This window comes from Myiozetetes cayanensis, unplaced genomic scaffold (assembly GCF_022539395.1).
Source record: "Myiozetetes cayanensis isolate MyiCay16 unplaced genomic scaffold, myiCay2020 scf3, whole genome shotgun sequence".
Lineage (NCBI taxonomy): Eukaryota > Metazoa > Chordata > Aves > Passeriformes > Tyrannidae > Myiozetetes > Myiozetetes cayanensis.
The window spans coordinates 26,951,288-26,973,562 of record NW_026087521.1 but is presented as its reverse complement, the minus strand read 5'-3'; the positions used below and the strand labels follow the sequence as shown (position 1 = coordinate 26,973,562).

At 35.1% G+C, this 22,275-nt stretch overlaps 1 protein-coding gene across 4 annotated transcripts in view; it reads right to left on the bottom strand.

The window, feature by feature from the left end:
- DOCK4 (dedicator of cytokinesis 4) overlaps positions 1-22,275 on the bottom strand; it is a 241,377-nt gene that overhangs the window by 19,078 nt on the left and 200,024 nt on the right. For 2 of the 4 annotated variants that reach the window (XM_050324050.1, XM_050324052.1), the window contains exons 33-43: positions 19,562-19,588; positions 19,300-19,395; positions 17,737-17,797; positions 14,346-14,439; positions 10,494-10,642; positions 9,427-9,513; positions 7,669-7,773; positions 5,744-5,885; positions 4,973-5,139; positions 3,594-3,680; positions 1,754-1,930 (exon numbers count right to left, since the gene is read on the bottom strand). In XM_050324050.1, the coding sequence (XP_050180007.1) occupies positions 1,754-1,930; positions 3,594-3,680; positions 4,973-5,139; positions 5,744-5,885; positions 7,669-7,773; positions 9,427-9,513; positions 10,494-10,642; positions 14,346-14,439; positions 17,737-17,797; positions 19,300-19,395; positions 19,562-19,588 (1,192 nt within the window). The remainder of the gene's footprint in view (positions 1-1,753; positions 1,931-3,593; positions 3,681-4,972; positions 5,140-5,743; positions 5,886-7,668; positions 7,774-9,426; positions 9,514-10,493; positions 10,643-14,345; positions 14,440-17,736; positions 17,798-19,299; positions 19,396-19,561; positions 19,589-22,275) is intronic. The other 2 variants (XM_050324051.1, XM_050324053.1) reach the window with 1 other exon arrangement.

Genomic DNA, 22,275 nt, shown 5'->3' with positions numbered 1-22,275 from the left:
GCTTTAATATCTGCAATACCAAAGTGCTGAAAAGCTGCTTTTTTCCCCCCCATCAGGAGAGGGGGGAGGAAACCATAAAATAACTGAGCAGAAAAAAAAAAAAAAAAAAAAAAGAAGAAAGGAAAAGGGAAGGGAAGGGGAAAGAAAAGAGGAAAAAGGGGGAGGAAGGAAGGCAGAATCAAGAAGGCAGCAGTTGGCCAAAGGACACTTCTTAAGGCTTGAAAGTTGCCTGAAGGGAAGGAAGATATTGGTAAAGACATGGTCACGCTTACCTCAAGAGCAAATGCTCCAAGACTGAATGAGTCTTGAGCTTTGTGCAGGGCAGAAGAGAAGAGCATTACAGAGGGGAGATAACAGGAAAAGTAGAAGATAAGAACTGGCAAAACAACAGGAAGACATATAGAGACTGAAAAAGGGACATGTAAGGGAAGAATGAGGGTGAAATGGGAAAAAAAGCGCCTCACAATTATTGGTAGCAGTTTTGATGTTTAAAACACAAATTGCTGAAAAGTTCTATTTTAAATATATAGTGACAGGCAGAGGGCAGAAGGGAATTGAAACTTGAACACTGTCCTGGAGGTCAAGAACTGCAGCTAACAACAACAATAAGAAAGGAGCAACTAACATGCTTGTGAAGAATGGAGAGCTATGCAGAGACACTCTGACACTGTTAATTCAAACCAGACATAGTTTTGACATGACTGTATTTCTCCAGGGACTCCCTTCATGGTGCTTTACTATGTAAAACAGTTTTGTTGTTGTTTAAGGCAGTTGGGAAACATCAAACATGTTGCTGCTTTTCTTTAGTCTCACAATTTTCATAACACTGCAGTTTTGATGACAGATTCTAACACTATACCAGATTCAATTTCCTGTAGTTTAATTTAGATGCAGTTTTATCAAATTTAAGACTGTTGAGTGAACAGCAAATCTTGCACCCTTTGAGACAAGTGGACAGAATGTTATTCAATGAGACATTTTCAAAGGAACAACCAGCAGACTCAAGTATTTCGTAAGACTATGGAGAAAGAGGAAGATCAAGTTGGGCTGAAAAAAAAAATCCTTTCTTTTTACTGCGGTTTCAAAATTCCACAGAACTTTGTGCAAATACAGCATCCCAAACGCTTACAGTTCTTCTAAGGTGATTCAGAAATTATAACAATGAGCAGCAACTTTTGGGAACAAATCCAGTGTTAGACATTTCTTAATTATAAGTATTTTTTTTCTAGATTTTTTTCCCCCCCAGGAAATAGCTTTCCTTAAAACTTGTAAAAGACAAACAAGAAGGATCTAGAAAATTATTACGATTCTTCAAGATAATAAATTTATTACTGAGAATTTTATATAAATATATATATATATATAAATATATATATATATATAAATGAGAATGCAGCACAACAAAGTAGATTTGCTGGTTGGCCAGAAGTAGCTCCTGACCTAGAATAGGCAATGTACTATAATAATATACTTACAATTAACTATTTAATTGAATATCTCCACATGAATCACTGAAGAATGCAAGGTAATTATGAATTGACTCATTGCTGGAATAAGTTTACGGTGTTATCTGCAGCAAAATAGTTGTTTCAATAAACTATACATCCTTAATATCACCTAACCCAAAATTACAATGTAGGTATAATTATAACTATTATTCATATATTACTTTCTGCCCTTACTTCGTACAGAGAAGCTGCATCTGTACAAAGAAAGAAGTTGGATTTTTAATAAATGGAAATAAATTGCTTACCTCTTGGTATCTAGCAACTCCTCCATTAACTGCGGCATCAATGACCCCATTTAGACACATTGTGAGAGGGTTAATGTTCTGCATCTGTCGTGTTTGACACTGACTAATCAGTGTTCTCAGCTGCTGGTTCTTATTTTCTAACACTTCAATAGCATTCTCAAGGGGACTCATTTCCACCTGAAAGGAGAGTGAATAACATTGCAAACAACTTAATCTTCGGCTGAAAGATGAAATAATACTATGGGTAATTTTTGATTTCTTAAAAGAAAACAATGTTATTCTATGTTCTAGAGTACTGGAACAGAAAATTCTCCTCACCTGGGTTACGCTCCATGAGTATACACTCTGTGCACAGAGAGATTTGATTTTATCATGTAATCAATGACCAAAACAAACAACTGTCCCTCTCATGCAGATTTGTTATCCGACCTTGAGAGATGACTCAGCCCTTTCTACAAAACACTCACATACTTTCAGCCAGTGGTGCAACTCCTGGAGTTCAGGGGTAAACTGTCCTTGGTAACCTTACCTAAACTGGGTTTGAGATTCAGCAGATTAAGGGCACAGAGCAGAGTTTAAGTCTTGGTGACTTAGTTTCCCCACCCAAAACGAAATCAACAACTAGACATTATGAGTGAGGAATTTGAATGTAAGCTTTGATCTGAGATGATGACCAAGTTACAGTCAAGGGCAGTCTTTGAGCAGGATGTGCCCCTCATCTCTCAGAGAGGAAGCTTTTCTCACAGGTAGCATGAACTGCAGCAGAAACAAAGCTTTTCTCACAGGTAGTACCAACTGCAGCAGAAACAAAAAGCTAAGCAATGAGAAGAGTACACGCCTGCAGCTACTCTGATTTACCAAAACATACAAGCACAAATCTGAGTCATAATCTCATACATGCCCAGGAAAAATTATTACAGTTAGCTTTTGGAAATGGTGACTATAATGGTAACATGACAATAAACCAAGGGTCTTCAGATTAGGGGTCATATTAACCTAGTAAGAACTCGGCAGGAGTCAACTAACAAAATTTCTCATGTCACACACAATTTTTTGATTTGTACTAAACTCCATTTTTGGTTTTCTAGAGGAGAATATCAGGATGGTGAACAAATGACATTTTGTTGCTATTATGAAAGAAAAACGCAACAGAGGTTTAAAGAAAATCACTTGTAATATAGTATCCTCATATTTAAAGGGATTATTGTAAAATTGGCTTTGGCAAGAAGGAAAATAATTATAGGTGGTGTACTCCTGGCCTCAACAACTGACCAGTTATTTAGAGGTCTTTCTAGGAGAAGCCCTCCTCTGAATACAACTGGAATATATATAAAGATTTTCTAAGAAATATAACAAGGAAGGAGAAGAAATTACAGTGTGTCAGTAACAGATTGCTACATTAGATCCTATTGCTACAGGTTCTGCTGAGCAGCTCATGGCATTTATTATAGCACAGGAACTTGGAGAATGTTTCCTTATCAAGTATACTAAAAGATACGTAAAGCTATAGATATTCTAAGTATTAAATGTTACATCATGCTGAGTTTTAAGAAAGTAATTTGCTGACAGTATGTTGCCTTTGTGTGCCCATTATTTTTCTCAACTTCTTTTTTCCTGTTTAAATGAATCATAAGGTTGGTTCTTAATACTTTTCAAGACAAGAGAAATCAGAAAACTCAAAATACTTCGTAAGTAATTTTGTTGTAGCCAGCGTGCGACCTTGCACAAAGAAATTACACGGTAATAAATCTTAAAGTAGTTCATCAAATAACATCAGCCCACATTTGACTAAGAAAGTAAACCAATCCACAAAATGTATTGATATCAGTCTCATACTCACCACTTCACGTTTTTCCACTTCAAACCAACGAGATATTCCAGGTAAACTCTGCACCAAGATCAGTGTGGTTCTCTCTACCCATAGACTCTACAATATACAAAAAGAATTTATTTCCCTACTTTGCCTCTATATTTCCCTTAATTATTCTCAGGTTTCTTTATGAATACCTTCACTTAAGTAATAATATACATTAAAAAAAAGTACTAACATTCAAGTTCCTACTGAAATGTCTATCCCATAAGCTGATGGCATTCACTTTTCTTCTTACTTTCTATCTCCTACTACTAAGCAGTAATTTCTGTTGATTCTTTTGCTGACTCTTAAGTGTGGTATTAATCTATACTATATGTTGTTTCCAAATGTCCAAAAGTCATTCACAACTGAATTAACATTTTAATATTTCCTTTCCAAGATAACATCTGAGAAGAGCAAGAGTTCAGAAGCAGAACAACTTAAAGATCTCAGAGTGTGACCAGCTCTCCTCTGTGAAGTCCTATCTGAGATTCCACAATGCATGCCTGATGGGATACGCAAGTGTACTAGTGGTAAACACTTCATGCAAGTGGTTTGTAAAATGACAAATGAACATATAGGATATTGCTTACACAAAAACCTGTATATTTAAAACAAAGCCTAAACTTAACTTAGAAAACAGTAGTGACTCAATTTAGCTAATTTATTAGCCTTACAGTTCTTTCCTCTAACTTCATAAAAAATATTACAGGATAACTCTTTTTGTCTGTCTGAATACAAGAATATATTCTGCATCAGGATGTGTTTATATGGGTCAGAATTAAAATTACACCAAAAGATGAATTTTCAGTGTGACATTTTTATTAGGAGGAACAGAAGGAATTTACATATCAGGGAAGGAACTATGGTTTTCACCTGACACAATCTCTAAATTCAGAGGTAGCTTTTAATCTTGATATCACATAAACAGAACATTATGCTGCAATTTAGTAAAAACTGTCTCTCTCTTGCTCTAGGGAGAGATAACTCTAGGCAATCCTACCCATACTCCAGATTATATACTTAACAATGTTTTCTCATCTGCCTTAGAAACTCTTCTGGAGACTACTCTGCTCTCTCCAGTTCTGCCTTCTATATATCACAGATGCAAAAAACCAAATGGGTAAGTTTTTCACCCCTATTCACCTATACAATGAGACCTTTGCATCTTCTATATATTTTTCGCATTATTTTATTCAAAATAAGGAATGAAATAGTCAAACCTGAGATATATCTCCTCTAGAGGATTTGTTATACCACACTCAGTTGAGTAACACAACTAGAGATGATGTTTCAATAACACAGCTTGTTGATGTTACAAATAAATCCAAAGGTCCAGGAGCTCAGGAAAGGGCATGATACTTTACCTTGAATTCATTTTCCTTGTCCTTGGTCCCTTTGTGAAATGGCCTGTCATATCGGAATCGCCAGATGTGATTTACTTTGTAAAAGCTCTTGATATTATCAGGAATGCCATCTCTCTGCAAGACTTCCTGGTTTTCTGGAATTGGTGTCACTGCATAAATCTGCAGATCTGTATGTAAAGAGTTAAGGCTATCCCACTTCATTCAAATTAGCAAAGCAGATTGACTTCTGAAGCATTACAGAAAACTCTTTAAAAACTGTGTATCATGAAATGCTTCTAGACTATTAATGGCTTGGGAAAGGAGCCGGAGAGATTTTTTGATCGTTTGGGATTTCTTTGTACTGTTTTGTTGAAAATTTCAACTTTATTTTTGAAATAGAGCTACTTACATGGCCTAGGTCGTGGAGTAAAGGGATTTAATAAATATATTCTTACACACAATATGTCATGCCATGCTAACATAATGTACTGTAAGAAGTTAAATTACTGTAACTTGAACTGATATGCCATTATCACAACATTGATAATTCTACAAATATTTTTAACTAAAGAAAGAATGTCAATAACCTGTCAAAGAATTTTAAAACAAAATCAACAGATAAAAAAAAATCCAAACATAATAGTGATGGGGACAAAATTTAGGCTAATTCTCACCTACCATTTATTTCAAGGGAGACACATTTGTGACTGAAATTGTCCATAAGTGCCCCTACATTTTTTAAAAGCATGAAAGATATAACTGCAGAGTATGGCTTTGTGATTATGTGGATACACTGTGCTTCTGCCTGAAAGATGGTCTCATCTGGCTGATTAGCATGTTGCATAGCAATGGCATGTGGGAACTCATTCAACATTCGCTGCTGGAAGGCCTCCAGCCTTTCATAGTCATGTCCTCGGCAAACAAATTCCTTATTCTGAGCAGAATAAGAAAACAGAAGTGAAGAGCAAGTTACATGAAAATAATTTAGATCCAAACACAAGCTCCTAAATACAGACTTCCCAGGCATCATTTTAAGACAGGAGAAATAAGAAACAAAAGGCAAGAATGAAAATAAGGAATCTAGAAAGAACAGGTTACTTAGAAGAAGGAAATTTTATCATATAAGGTATATTGGTTTTTTTTTTCAAAAGTCCAGAAAAATGGAATAACTATACTTCAAAGTTTAATAAAAATCTGAAGGGAGAAATTGTTCTTAGTGAAACAAAATATGTAACAGAAACATAACCCAACAAACAGTTAAGACAATGAAACAGGTTGGAAGTCCATTCCATGAGGAACTAAGAAAATTTGCTCTGATGTTATACAGTTGTGAAGAAAAACATTCCATAATAAGAAAATTGGTAGAAGGCATTCAATTTGCCTTATGCTCTAAATGTTTATGAGGTATCAGCCTGGTAATTAAAAATGATCCAGTTTTTGCAATATGAAGAATACTCCTGGCATTGAATTCTGGGAACTTTCATGGGAATTGTTACAAGAAAACAGTATTATTATTCAACTAAAATTAAAATATGAAATCTTTATTATGAAGTTTATTCTTTATTCCTTCTACAGCAAACACAGCTAGACTTACAAACTGCTTTGCCATAAAAAAAAAAAAAATCAAATGTATTAAGTTTATCCTTGTTGGTGTTGCAAGCATAAATCTGTGCTGTGCACATTTTACTTGAAAAATGCATAAGAAGATGTATAAGTAGTGGAAGACCTAAGGTCTGAAAGTACTGCACTGTTGTGCAAGTTAACTTCTTCCAGTACTTTTACTTCATTGGTAGCTGCTTAGCAATCTAAACACTTAATTCTTTCTAATTAAATCTTCAAATTAAAATATAACAGAATTTATATTAAGATGACCAGTAGGTAATATCAAGAACTATCTTCCCATTAGACTCTTTCTGTGAATTGATTTTAAAGGGGAGAGTTTCATTCTATAATTACCATTTAGAAATCATAATTTTCCCCATCACTAAGGGAAAGACAAATCGGGCTTTTTAGGCCTCCATACACAGAGGAGGTTCCTTCATCACTTATTTCAATTACCACAGGAAGAGAAGCTTAGATTATGATTGCATCTGCTCCATGAATAAGAGGGATTCTGTCCTCTTCCTAAGGTGACAGTCAGTGCAGCTGAATCACTGCAGACTGTGGAAGAGGGAAGAGTGTAAACACGACTAACATTTTCAAGGGCATTCCAGTAACTTCAGAATCCCAGATTAATGATCAAGAGTAATAACTTTATGTATCTTGTCAGTTTTAGTACATTGATAATCAATGAAACTCAGCATGTGGAACTTCCAAGTAATTTAAAAAAAATAAGAACTTGGGAATGTAATTATTTAAATGCTAAATTCCTAGAGGTACTTCTGACAACCTTTTTCTGAGCACCAACCAGCAGAAACAGAACAGGATAAAGGGAACAAACTACTATGAAAAGATGACACTGGTCTGTGGAACCATATAGGTGCATGGTTTCCAACATAAACATGAATATTATGTTTATGGGGGACTCCAGAAGGCTACCATTTGTCTTTCCATTAGTCAGGACCTTTTCTTAACCCTGAAAAATGAGGGTAAAGAATTTCTCACAGGATAAGAACTTGTATATGGTATGAACGAATTTTCACATAAAGAAAGTGATTACGAATGACATAATCTGCCTTCCAGAATTACTCCATTCTGTTTATTTTCAATTTACTTACTCTCAAGAAGAATGGGAACTTTTTCCCATAGAATCCAACTCTGAAAAATTCTGGCTCCAAACGCTGTTGATCCATAATTTTATCATATAAGGATGCTTCCATCATCTGTGTGAGATTGATAACAAATGCAATTAGTCTTTTTTGAAAACATTTTTTTACCATAAGCTATCAAAAAAGGGAGTATCTTTCAGCTCTGGAGTACCAGAACTGCAGTCTATCTTTGAGCAACAAGGACATCCAGAATTCTCTGAATGCATCAGATTAAGTAATTATACCTCTTTAATGACCTGAAAGTTTTCAAGAATTAAAAAAAAAAAAATCCTTTTAAATGTGAAGTACCTATATTAAAGGGGTAAAATAGAAAGGCAGTTTGAAACATATGACCCAGTAATCCGCTAATCATCCAAACACATGGCAGTAATGTGGTCAGTTTAATCAGTGAAGTCCAATTCCCATATTCAAGACAGTTGTGTCCAAATAATTCACATGATTTAAGCAACAAATCTGAATTCCTTTAAAATCTCACAATAGCAATTAACATAATTTTTGATCAATATATCCTGTTTTATTTCACTCAAAACACTGACACAAAGGGATCTTAATGTCAGTTCCCTTTTTCTGATGATATTTTCAGCTAAGTTTTTAATATTGTGTAAAAAACATCCCACAGTATTAGCCCTATTTTAGGTAATGCAGCAGTTATTTAATATGCATATGATATCAACAGCTGCCTAATTATATTGCTATGGGAAATCCCCATGCCTCCATTTTTGGATTAATGTAGGTGGTACAGATATAGTAGAAGGATATTTCAAACACAAAACACATGAAATACAATTAATTGAACATGCATAAGCTAATCATTTTATTCACATGATCATAGTCAGTTTGCTTTTGCTTACAGGATTCTGCCAGTGGCATATCTAAATACATATGGAATAAGCAGATCACAGAGAGTGCTGCCATATAGCTGTGTTGAGAATTTTGCATAATGTTGTTAAGTAGCCCTGGATTAAAGGGGCTTGAGTCAGTCCTAGCAGCAAGCATCCTATATATACAGAAAATTTAAAAGAGAGGATGCAATTCAAAATTGAATCCATCAGAAGCAGATAAGGAAATGGAAGAGTGAATAACCTTTAAAATACAGTATCTGAAAGAATGAGAAACAATGCTTAGAGGTCTAATAAAAATGAAAGAGACAACAGGAAGACTGTGCCCGGAAAGATTGACTTTGACTATATATTATTAAATAGACCATATCTTTAAACAGTAAAATAAAAAAATTGCAAAGGTGCACATTGTTTGTGGCAAGCTGTTTTGCTGCAAAGATATGCTGCTGCTATTAGTGAAGGACTGCATAGACCAGATTCCCTGGATAAACTGTAGGAAACCAATGAAAGTGAATTTGTAAAATAATTTTTCTGCAAGAACATTAATTTTATAATAAAACAAAGCAACTTGGTCAGGTGGAATATGTCCCTGCCCACAGCAGAGGGATTGGAACTAGATGATCTTTAAGGCCCCTTCCAACCAAAACCATTTTATGAAGCTATGATTTTCCCACTTTTCTTCAAAAACCTCACACTCCTTTTTTATAATCTTTATTGTAGAAAAAACACCCTCAGAGTAAAAAGTAAGATTGGCAAACCAAACCTAAGAAACATTCTGTGGCAAATTTAATTTTCTAAATAATATTTTATAATCCAAACTAAAAAGCTTTTGGATTCCTGTTTGATGAAAAGTATTTAGATACATTACCCTCATCTTGCTGAGGTTTCTGTAGTCATAGTAGCTCTCATACTGTTCTGCAATTTTCCTGCATAAGATAATGCCATTTTCCCAACACTGTAAGCAAGTAAAAGATGTTCAGTAATTCAAAGCAACTGTGTGACAATTTGTGATTTATTAGTGGCCTGTTCCATCTATACTGTCATACTTCCTGTAACTGAAAATATTCACACAACCTGTCCACTAGACATAATGACAGCTGCTGAGTAATAATGAGGAATTCTTTGAAGGATTAAAATATATATTTAGAACTTAATAAATTATTCTTATTGGACTATGACTGCACAAAATATAAGTCATTGCAAGAGTAATGGACATCTCTCAATATGACATGAGATGGATTCAACATAGTATGATTTTTACATCCTAAAATATTTTAACCATGTTGTAACTTAAACTCTGTAACATAATTACAGAATTGTTTGAAAAACCTGATAATCAGTGTCTGTTTGATTACATTTACTAGGCTTACATAGATTTTACACCAGCTACACAAAATTGTAACATGTTGCTTGGTCATTAGCAAGACAAATCAGAACACTAAGTGTATATAAAATGTTAGACCACAGAATAATTACTCTTGCTTAATTCAGAATAAGCATTCTCAGTGATGACAATGAACTGTGATCCCCCAAACACATTTGTTATTATTTTCTAGAAGATACAACATGATATTGATGGTGTAAACATAGTCTTTGTAATCCTCACTTGGTCACTAAGTGAATTTCATTAGTTTTATAGGGGTCATTTTCACCACCTTTAAAAGAGGATAAATTATACCATCTTTTATAAAGTGCTTTGACAATTACAAAGCGAACTGCTACACAAGTGCAAATTATTCTTACGTGTAAGTGTGGGATTTCTAGGATACAAACACTGGATTAGAAGAAACCTACTGCGCTGCTAACTAACTGCTTTATCAGGCAATGACAAACACTTTCCCTCAATATGAGACAAGGCTGCAACCCTGGAACAAATATCCTAAAATCAGTAAACTACCATTTCCAGATACACTCAGTAAAACAGGAGTATTTTACCTTTCCCCTATCAAAATTTTGAATGATGGTCAGATGGAGACACTCCTTACGTTGCCACTCTGTTTGCATGGGGTAGTTGAGAAATTCTCTCAGTGGCCGGTCAGACCACTCCAGCAGCTCATCATACAGCAGGAGTGTGTAGGCAGCCTCTACAAGACAAATCATGGCATGGCACTTATGAACACCAAACAAATAAAACAGACAGATAAAGTACACAGAGATGTGAATGCTGTTCTTGAGATGCACCTTTTTAAGGGGTAATTGATTTATTTTGAGTGTTAGGCAGATGTAGGGCTGGTTTTGGACAGTTATTATCTACAGCTATAATAAATTCAGCTTAAAATTCTCTCACACTATTTGAAGTGGAGTCACTGGGACAGTTTTTCTGGACTCTGACAATACAAAGGGGACAGAGAAATTAACTAACCATTTCCTACTTAGCCCCAGTCTTCCCTACTGCTAAGGAGAAACACTCAATGACTCTGCTATCTGAACAAGGGAATAAAGACTGGAGGATGGGGAACATCAGCAGAGAAATTAGGAAAGAATACAGATAGAACTGTGGACACAGTCCAAAAGAGATCAGGGTTGGGAGGGAAATAGGGAGGCAGATGTGTGTTTCATAGAATTCATTCTTTCCATAGAGAAATAAATCCCTGATAGCTGAGCCTTAACAGTTGGCCATAACAAGCAATTTAGAAGTGTACATGCAATATTTTTCTAATTTTTAAAATTTTATTTATTTTTTTGGTTTGGCAGGAATCAAACCTGTTGTTGCTTTCTTGTCAGAGAGCTGTGCAGTAATATTTAGATCATGCTTGGTAGATATTATCTGGGAATATCAAAATTATTTTTACTTTAATTTCAAGAATTCCTCAGAAACAGTACACTAAAATACTAAACAAATATCTCTATTGGAAACTCAGATTTTGGCCAATTACAAACCATTGGAATTACTACTGGCTATGACAATTCAGTTTGGCTAACTGAGCATATATTATTGATTTCCAAGTTACTGTTCACAGTTTATGTTTCTACTCACAGGACCACTTTGCATAAGTGAGTCACTACAAAGATGGGCCACTTTCTGGAGATGTACTGAACTGGAGAAAGAAGTTCCCTACTGGACTTATTTTATTGCAGGTTTTATAGGTTTTACATAAGGCAAAAAATAACTATAAAATATTAAAGTACTTTTTGTGCTAAGGTAAGTTTACCCCAGACAACCATGTCCTACTTCTGCCTCTGCCATATGATTTCCCATAACACAGATGACTTAAGCTGAACTCCACAGTGTTTTTTCTAATAGTAGTGTTCCTCTTACACATCCAACTAAGAACCTGTGGATGAAAAAGCATCACTGTGACAGGTATTTGTGGGAGAGCATGCTTTGAATCCCAGTGTTGCAAAACAATGCTGTGATGTGATACATATGTGCAAGCGAGACCCGCTCAAGTTGGACAGACAATCTTAATTCTGGCATCACACAGCTTTCAGGCTGCTTGACTGATAACAACCTCTGTCATAGTTTCAAGCCACAGTTTTGCAATCAAAACATTCAGCACATTTATAAACCAATTTTAAAAATCCATGAAGTTGGTAACAACAAATCATTCCAAATCATAAGGAAACAAAAGATAGTAGAACATAAATACATGTCAGGATAGCTCATATGAGCCTTCCTATTTAAACTTGGAATCCGAGAACTTCATTTTAATAGAATTTTGTCTGTCATAACAATATTTTTTAAAAATGATAATAAATGTATATAGAATGTTTTTAAAATAAGAATGACCATATTGGATGAAAAGTCTGAAGGGTTCCTTTACCCAACATCCTGGCAGTGGTCAGCATAACAAATAACATGTTGGTAACTTAGGGAGAGGTCTGTAACTACTGACTTGCACCAAAACAGTAAGAAGAGATAATGATGTGGGAAATTCAATTTATACAGGAAAGATTCAAAACACTAGTCATTTCTAAAGTCGATAGATACAGTCTCATTACAGTTCTCAGGTAACTGAGGGGGCAGAAGAGGAACTGGTGCATTTATGTGCTTCATCCTCAAAAGAGGTTTTATATTTATAGCTGTAACTGAGTGCTATGTAAAGGAAGATTTGAAGTTATGGTATGTATTAAAAAGGACTTTTTTTTTAACAGAGGATTTTTAGAAACAGTCCAGTAAATCATTCTATAGAAAGGAGAGAAAAATCATTTAAAGGGCAAGATGGCTTCATCTCTAGAAAGAAACTATGCAGTTAGGAAACTAATGCTGCAACAAGTAGGAATGCTGCTTAAGTATCAAATTTATTTTCCTCATCCCACGCTCTTTAGATCAGCTGATTTACAAAAGGTCTGTTCAATGTACAGTGTTGTCACTGACAAGAGAAGGCAATGGACTACACAAGTTGGTTTTCTACTGGAAAGACCATCTTTATCCCAACGCTGTGGGTGTGATACAATTCTTCTTTAAGGCTCATACATAAGAAAATAAAATCCAAAAAACAACAAAGTGGTGAAATCTACCATGGCAAAGAATGTGAAAATAACACATTAATAATATGCACAACAAACTCCCGAAAATAAATTTTGATCAAAATACTGTTTAAAATCAGAATGGATGGCAAAACAATTAAAAAAAAATTAGGTTCATATTACTGCTTATCACTGCCACAGGTAAACTAGACACATATTAGTACCCAATGTGTAAAGAGAACTCAACACTGCTCAGGGTTACTAAGATCTCTTATGTAAAACCAGGAAATGAATAGTTTGGCACAAAAGCCAGCTGTGGCAAAGAGACTGCTTGATAATCAAAACCCTTGTGACTCACTACTGCCAGGTCACATGAGGAAATTAAAATCTCTCTCTAATATATCCTGCTATCTAGTTTCCACTTAAAACCACGGACTGCAAAGGGGTTGTGGAAATTCCAAGTGAATAATCTTTCTTATGGATAGCAGAAAAGCACAAGGAAATTTGCTATCGTATTGTTTACTAGTGACCCCAGCCAACTAATCTGCTTTTAAGAAGGGAAAAAATCTAGAAAGATTCTGAACATATGCAATTGCAACTGCAAACACTAGGGAAAAGATGGAGGTATTACAAGGTCAGTAAAATATTTTGGCAAACAAAGATTGTGTGATTTATAAAGATATTGATTTTGTCTTCTCCAGCAATTATTGATGGTATGTAGTTACCCAAATGAAATGCACTTTAACTTGTATAAACAGCAGTTACGCACAATGTCTTCCCGTTTCTTCATTTAAAAGATAACAGCCAGCCCTGGCACAAATTTAGCATTGAGAAATCTTGGACAATAGTACTGCAAATGTGGTTTGTGAAGTTTCAGAAAGACATCATGACAGTGCTATTCTTGTTACAGGTTTTAAGGTCTCTATTTCATCACTAGTAAGTGATACAGGTCTTCCTTTCTTTTCTTGTATTTTTTTCTTTAACCTAAAAGTTGGGTTCTGAAACAGAACTGTGTAGAAACACTACATCAAACAGATAGCCAGCAGCATATACATAAAAGTGTATAGGCTCAGATATGACCAAGTGAACTCATAATCACTTCCTCTAAAATTTACTCCTTTTGGGTGAAAAATGACCATGTCACACATTTATTATTAATGCCTATCAATAGGAGTCATTTACATTCAACGTGGCACAGCAAATAGTAGAGTTGTGGGGGTGAAAAAAGCCATATTTTGAGAGGCATCAATTAGGCAAAGAAACTTATCTGTTGCCTGGGTCAGTATGTTCTGCACTGAGGATACAGCTTACAGGTTTGCAAAAGACTGTAAACCACACACCAGTCCTAAAATCTTTTTCTAGTTTGTACTCAGTTACCTGTGAAGTTTTGTGCTTTCAGATGGAGGTCATAGAGTTTATGAATATAGCGAATATACATCTCTTCTTTGTTCAGTTCAGTCTTGTAAAAATTCTGAAATAAAATAGAATTTTTTAATGAAATGTAGTAGTTAATAAATTTATGATAATGGTTACAAAATAAAAGACTTCAAACATAATGTTCTAGAAATACATGCATAGATTTGAAAGTTTCACCTGTACAAAGTCATTACACAGTACTAATGCAGTAATACAGTGAGAAATAGTAAATAAAATAATAAATTGTCAGTAATCAACATGCTCCTGAATGTTTTTAAAATTCTCACATAACATAAAATAATTGAAATCTGACAGTTCTTTCTTCATGAATAGTAATCCACCCTTAGGCCATTTAACATCTTGCTGAAAGCTCTGTGTTGATTTTATAATATTGACAGTCTCTGACTTTTGTAGTTATTTTTAAACAAAATGTCTACTGCCTGATATGTCTACTCTTCTTCCTGTATAGCAAAATGAGAGAAGGACTTTGGTAGCTTTACGAAGAACTATTCAGTATTGTAAACAGCATAACCCTGAAATAAAACTGTGATTTCTTCAGCACTAACTGAAGCTAGTAACTGGTAACTGATACATAGATACTGCATTGTAATCTTTGAAATATATCAAGTTGCACTCTAAATTGATATCCAGGACAAAATGCCTAGAAATGGCTAAAGATTTCTGGACATATGACTGCTATTTGTTTTTACATGGATAAAATATGGGCTTTTAAGATAAGAACCATAATTCTAAGTTCAAAACGTTCATTATTTATTTGCAAGCCCTAAAGCAAAGTATGAAAAAGTTACAGGGAGAGGAGTACAATCCTATAGCATGGTTCGCAAGTACTGCCACAGTCACAGTGGACATGCAGCTAGAGTCCTCCTGCTAGCCATCCTCAGTGTTCAGGATAATATGCTCTGGTTAATACAAATTTATAGGATAGAACAGTCTAAGCAATGGTCCCCATTACCAATTGGTAATTTTTGTCCTATTATTTAAATCACTATATTGAACTCTAAGCAGTTTTTCTCCTAATGTTCAGTATTCTTATTCTGTGCTACTGCTTTCTAAATTGAGTTGCCAGAGAAAAAGGTGGGAGGAACGCTATGAAAATATAAAAATAAAAACTTTATAGAGAAAGTATATTCTAAAATGATTTGAGAAAATGACTACATATCAATAGCTCTGTAATGACATGCCCCCATCTGCCTTTATAATCCAAAGACTTCCCTTTTCCTCCCACAATGTATAGATCAGGAAGAGATGCTTCTCTTTAGAAAAGAAAAATGAAAAAAAAATATCTGTTTGTATGTTCATATTTACCTGTCTGAAAAAAAAAAACAATCTACAGAACAGAATTGTGAGCAATAAAGCATAAAGATTAAGAAGACATATGGCACTGAACTGCAGTACTGGACTTCTTGACTCTTACCCCTAAAAACAAAAGGCTCCAGTACTTGTCACAAATCTTAACTATATAAATGAACTCGTTCTTCTCTGAAGCTCAGTTCTAACAATGTCCAGTTGGTCTGTAAGGCAGACCACAGCAAGAAGACAACCCAGTCACAGCTCAGAAAAAACATCGTGCTAATAAAGATGTGATTTTTCAACAAACTATTTAAAGATATAAAATATAATAGATGTAGTCTTCAAAAAGGGACATGATGTAAAATGTAGACTTCCCTAATCAGTAAAGTCTTTAGATTGAAAACAACATTCAAACAGGCCAGGTGGACATGTTCTGCTTAAATGGTATGATGTCATATGTCAGTGTAGACCATCACAGGAAAACATCCTCTTTCTAAAAAGAAGATATAATTTTAAATTTATAGAACCTGAAATATCAATTGAATATCAAATCCACTGAGGACCAAAGATGTCTCAGAAAAAGTCATCAGTGAGTTACCAAAAGCTATTGAATATGCTTTCAATGCTTTTGTACAGCTCTGTGATGACAGACATCTTTCAAATTGGACTTAGGTCATTCTTATGCATAAGCAACCAGCTCCATTAGACACCTCTTAAACCAGATTTTGCAAAGAAGTATTACTAATGTGAAATCCATTGCAGATGATACAGAGGATGGCGAGAGTAGTAAATAAGTTCCTACCTTCTCCTTTCAGGTAAATTATTGCTGCTGATACATACCCCTCCCTGCATATTTCATAATGTGGCATAATTCCAGTTAATCTGATAACTTGGCTAACTTGGACAATTTTATTTTCTGGAAGAACAGAAGCAACATACAAATTCTCTTTTTATTTCCAACCACTCCTCTTATCTTTGGAAGTCAGAAAACCTTCAAAGCAGTCATAGTAGATGACAACTAGAGAAGACTGAGTTCATCCATTAACTGGGTGAGCAAATGTCTTAAAGTTTTTGTGCTACTTCTTTAATTGAAATTTCGTTTGAAAATATGGCATTTGTTGCTTCTCTGATGTGCAACTAGTACTAAAAATTTGTTTAAAAATTATTAGGATATGAAATCCACCTTAGCCTGTATGAGTCATTGACAATTCCATTAAAAAGTAATATGGCGGTTTTGCATTTATAAATATTTTAGTTTTCTTTTTGTACAAATCTTGGATGATTTGCTAATAATAGATTAAAAACTCCTCAAGGATGAAAATAATCCAGGTGCTTTATAGAATTCAGAACATGCCAGATATTTTCACAGAAAGCCAGCTTCCCTCTGGCTTCATAGTAAATATTGTCCCTATTTAGAGCACTATTATCTGCTGAAGAAGTTCTTTGTTCTCTTATGTATAACTGCTACCTAGAATCAAAATTCAACCTGTAAACAAAAATGACATCTTTTTTCATACTATAAATTTGCACTCTTGGTTTGTTGTAATGATAATAGCATGACAAGAGGAGGTCTTGAGCAGCATTTCTGGCTCTTCTACTGGGAAGAGAATAGTTAGCCTGCAGTATCCCATACTATATGTTATAAGAATCAACTTGCATCAGTTATTGGGGAAAAAAAGAAACATGTAAGTTTTGTTGGGTTTGGGGAAGGACTAATGGCATGTTTGCTTCTATGAACTCAGAGAACAATTAAACTTAGAAAGTACTTTGGTGAAGTTTATTCAGTAGGAAGAGACTTAAAACTGAATAAAGCAGTATCAGAGACCTCTCAGAACCCAGATATAAAATGTCAACGAAGACTAACTCCCCCCCATTGTATCAATTTCACCCTGAAAAAAAATAGTGATCCTAAGTGCAGTATTATTCTGTAAAATTCTACTCAGATTGCAACAAGAAGCAAAGTACCTATTCAAATGTGTATCTGTATACTAGAAAATGGTCAGCTGAAATGAAAAACGGAAAGAAAAAGTATTATACAAACCAGAAGGCTAACAGTGCAGCCAATCTTTTTGCCATCCACTTCTCCCATTTTCATGCAGTCCCTAAAACAGAAAGTAATGAAAGTCAAAAGGAATTATGTTTATCCTCTTACAGTGAAGCACACCTCAGAAAGCAGACATATTTGTCTTGGCAAGCTGACTGAAATTATGCTGCCCAAAGGCATCTGGGTGAACAGCTAACCCAAGTAGGTAAGGGTTTTCATGCCTCCTTTTCTAGTACATTGAATACCTCAATTTTCAAGAAATTAATTTTTTTTTCTGGCTCTGTCATTGATTTGCTAGGAGACTTCTGGTGATTATTTGGTTTCTTCACATCTTGTGCTCAAGTCATGCCAGCAGAAGCCAGCATGGCTGCCAGAAGAGGCAGTCCTGCCCCCTTCCTGCTCTCAGACACTTGCTCCCAGTCCTGCACTGCTGCTTGCAAAAAACTCAGGAAGAGATACAGGTTAGGCAGCATAGTTTTCTGGGTTAGTTTTCCTCAGCAGAACTTCTATAATAAATACAATTTAATGTTTGGGGAAACAACAAATCTGACCCTGAAATAAAAAGTTAAAATGAAACCATGCAAAGTTTATTATCAGATAGGGAAAAACAGCCAGTATAACCATGCTGATGTAAAAGAATAACAGGGAGACATTACCATGTAGTCACTAAAAGAAATTTAACATAATTTAAAAAAATTCTTGTATACGTGAGCTAAACAATTGTCCCAAATATTCTCATAACTACCAGCACACCATTATTTTGAAAGATTGAGAGTCCTGGAGGTTGTAATGCCACTGATCCCTGAAGAAGAATAGCACTGCCATGCTTCTAGAAATTTAGAGTTCAGTCTCTTTGTTGACGAAATAGCTTTCCTTCAAACTGTCAGTGATGATAGCAACTGGAGTACTAGGTCTCACCATGTGTTCCTATAGAATCAGGGAGAAAACCTTACATATAAGCTCTAGAAAATGCTACAGTCGATAGCAATAAGGAAGACCAAGCTGAAATCTGAAGTCTCTATACAGGCTTACAACCGACTGAGAAAATTGCTTTTAGTATCACACTCCTGAAAGGAGTGCCTCTCATTTCTCTCTCCTTTGTTCATGTGGTACAGTCAGATGTGAGGTGTTCACCAAGAGATCATTCCTTTGTATACATACTTACTGTGCCAGCTGACACTACAACTAAGCGTGATTGACATAGTGATAAGAATTTTACATATTGTGTAAAACAACTGTCAGGTGATTAGTATTGAGCTTTGTGTTGTCAGACAGACTTGAGTCACTAACCCACTGCCAAAAGTTACTATATTCCCTGATAGGAAACTCATGCAATGCCACTGGATTTTTACACCATGGGGAGATTCTGTGGTTGTTTTCTTGCTGCTTGTTGCATTTTCCTGACTGCTTCAGACTAAGCAACTGCTGTCAGAGATCCTGAGCACTTACAGTTCATGTATCCATGTATGCATGTGCAGTCACTGTTTGAGCAAGATAGCCATATTTGTCTCCTAATATTTCAGAGGACAACCTTACCTGTAAATTGTGATAATCACTCACCTGTAGTCCAGTAGCCTCTCCATGAGGCGAGTCACAGTGGCGATTAATGAAACGCCACTTTCCCTCCATGTTTCCCGCTCAATTTTCTTCAGCAGACTGAAAAAAAAAGAAGACAGAAAAATTTCACTGTTTATTTCTGACTGTTACTATGTCAACCTATCTGCTTTTACCAGTACCTTAATACCTTAGCAACATCTTTGACAGTTACATTTTCTTTCACAAACACCCTCCCAAGAAGCACAATTTGCAAACAATGTCTTACCTAGGATAAGGACCAAAAAGTGGAATTCTAGTCCAGGAAGCATTGACAAAACAAATGATTTTCATATTAGCTGCATAAGGTTAAAATATATCAAGTACCTAATTTTCATAATATATTAATATCCCAAAGACTTAACACAACTCTTTCATAAAATTTATATATTCATTTCATGTTGATACATCAAAAAAGGGGAAATTTAAAGATGTTCCTAGAAAAGTATATTTATTAGCTCAATATACCTTCTCAGTGCGACCTCAACTTTTTTTAAAAGGTCCTCTCTTCTCTAATATTTCAGTATGCATGAAATTTAGGAATAGGGGAGGGATTTCAATAAGGTGATTCCCCCTCTTCACTCAGTATTTCTTTCTGAGAACATACTATCATGTACATGTACAATTCCATTAGCTTAAATAATTAGCTTAATAATCCTAAGATTATTAAAAGCTGTTGTGTTGAGTTCTTACACTGATGCAAACACAGATTACACATTGAAATGAAAAGATTTCAAAATGCTGTTGTAAGTGGAGCTGTCACTAAAACTACACTTAATATAATTTGTTTATTATTCTTAATATAATTCTGTTACAGGCTTCTGATTTTCACTGCTTGAGTTTATCAAATATTAATCATTTCGGCATGAATTTCCCACATTTTCTCTCTAAGAATGAGCATGGAAATATTTATCTACAGAGCTGTGTTACTTTTAAGCTTTGGTGCAGGAGCTCAAACGGATGACACATCCATGGAAATATTTCAACAGTCTCTCTGAAAATGCCCTCAGGTATGGTTTATTTAAGAGCCTCCAAAAATTGCCTCATCCATATACTTAGAGCTTTTAGAAAGTTGTTAATGGCATCTCCGAGCCTTCTGTATGCAGTGGGCAAGCTGTCAGCTCCACTGACCTTCATCTACACTGAGCATGCTCAGTCCCATAAAACTCCTACGTCCAAATTTCACCAAACATATAATGGTGCCCAGTAACTCCTACATGCCAACTGCACTAGCTATACACTCCAGCTCTGTTCAGCTTCTTACATACCTGGGGATGTCACAGATGCAGTTCTTCCAAACAAATTTGACCTAAATGAAGCTGTGCTCTACTGGAAGTGAGGAGGAAATACTGATTTTCATTCTAATATGGTTCTTAAATGCACTTCTTCTCTTTAGATGGGAATCAGATGTCTTTACCTCACATTCAGAGACTGGCTATGTATCATTGCTAGCAGACAGATGGCAAGGCCATCCTTAACCAGAAAAGGCTGAAGCACTAAGCCGGCATCTCTGTTTTTCATACAGATTACACAGCTACCTTAATTCACTTTTGAACACCTTATGTTCCTTACAAACAAGTTTTTGCATCTAACAAGAAATAAGAGTAGAGCCTGTTACATTATTAAGCCTTGATTACTGCGCTGATTTTTCTTTTCTATTTCCTTTCAACCCTGTGTTAAAAAGGAACATTTCAACCTAAATTCATCAAAATAATAACCTATAGTTCTTCCAGAGAAACAGCAGAAGTATGACTTTTAAAACAGGTTGTTTTCATCTGCATTTGACTTATGCATTTTCTTTAAATATTTATTGGCATATTCATTATAAACATTCAATTTCTAACAATGGGTTGTGTAGGTACCTTCAAAGTACTTATTCAAACTGACTTCAATGTCGTCAGCTGAACAAATTTATGGCTTGTCTTCTGATGCATGCCTCCCTCTCTCCCCCACACATCTTCCACCAGAACGCACAGAACAAACACTCAGAATGAAAAAGCTAGTCAAATATACCCCTTGGGTTCCTCATGGCTATATCTAGGTAGAATTGAATCTCTGTTCTTACAGGTCCCAAAGCATAGGCAAGATGTTATTATGTTCTACAAAGCACTAAGAGGGATGAACAACACAGGAGAAATGCAGTAATTGTTTCCAGGGGAAAAAAAACCACCCAATTAATATGGGAGTTGAGCAATTTAAATTAATTTTCCAATTCAGACAAAATAAACAGAAAGTACAACAAAACTTGAAAGCATGACACCCACAGTAGTTAACAGACTGTATCTAAAGTAGGTATGTGCATGCCCTTGGCTCCCAGCTGTACCTATCAAAGGTAACCATGCCTAATTTTCAGGAAGATAGGTAATATTGTAGCATTTGCTCTCATTAAAGAATAAAAACCACTGCTTGCTGCAAAACTGTATTACTATTTCACAGTCCACTCTAATATTGCTTAGATTAAATTACCCATGGAAGAAATAAAAGAAGCCCAACAAGAAAAATCTCAGGATGACCCCGTCTCTTGCATTCAGCTCCCTAAACTGTCCATCTGATTTTCATAACTTTCCTTCACATACCCTAGAACACTGCCATCCTTCATTTTAGATTAGTATCTTCTACAAGCTCTCTTGAGGAGTTAATCCAACTTAATAAAAAACTAATGATAAATACTACTGTTTTTGTAAGCTGGGAGCGAACTTGAGCAGTTATTCTGAAATTTTTCAAAGAGTTTAGTTTTAACTTCTGCTATACCATGACAGAAACAAGTATACTGATGCTGTGAGACATTTTGCAATTTAAATTACTATGACTATGTCTTCAGCATTTAGATTTATAAAAGGCTCTCAACATTTTTCACTGTATCTAGTTTAACATCAACCAGTTTAAATCTAACTCAAAACCATAAAAAATATAAATTATATTTCATACTAATATACTTTCTTA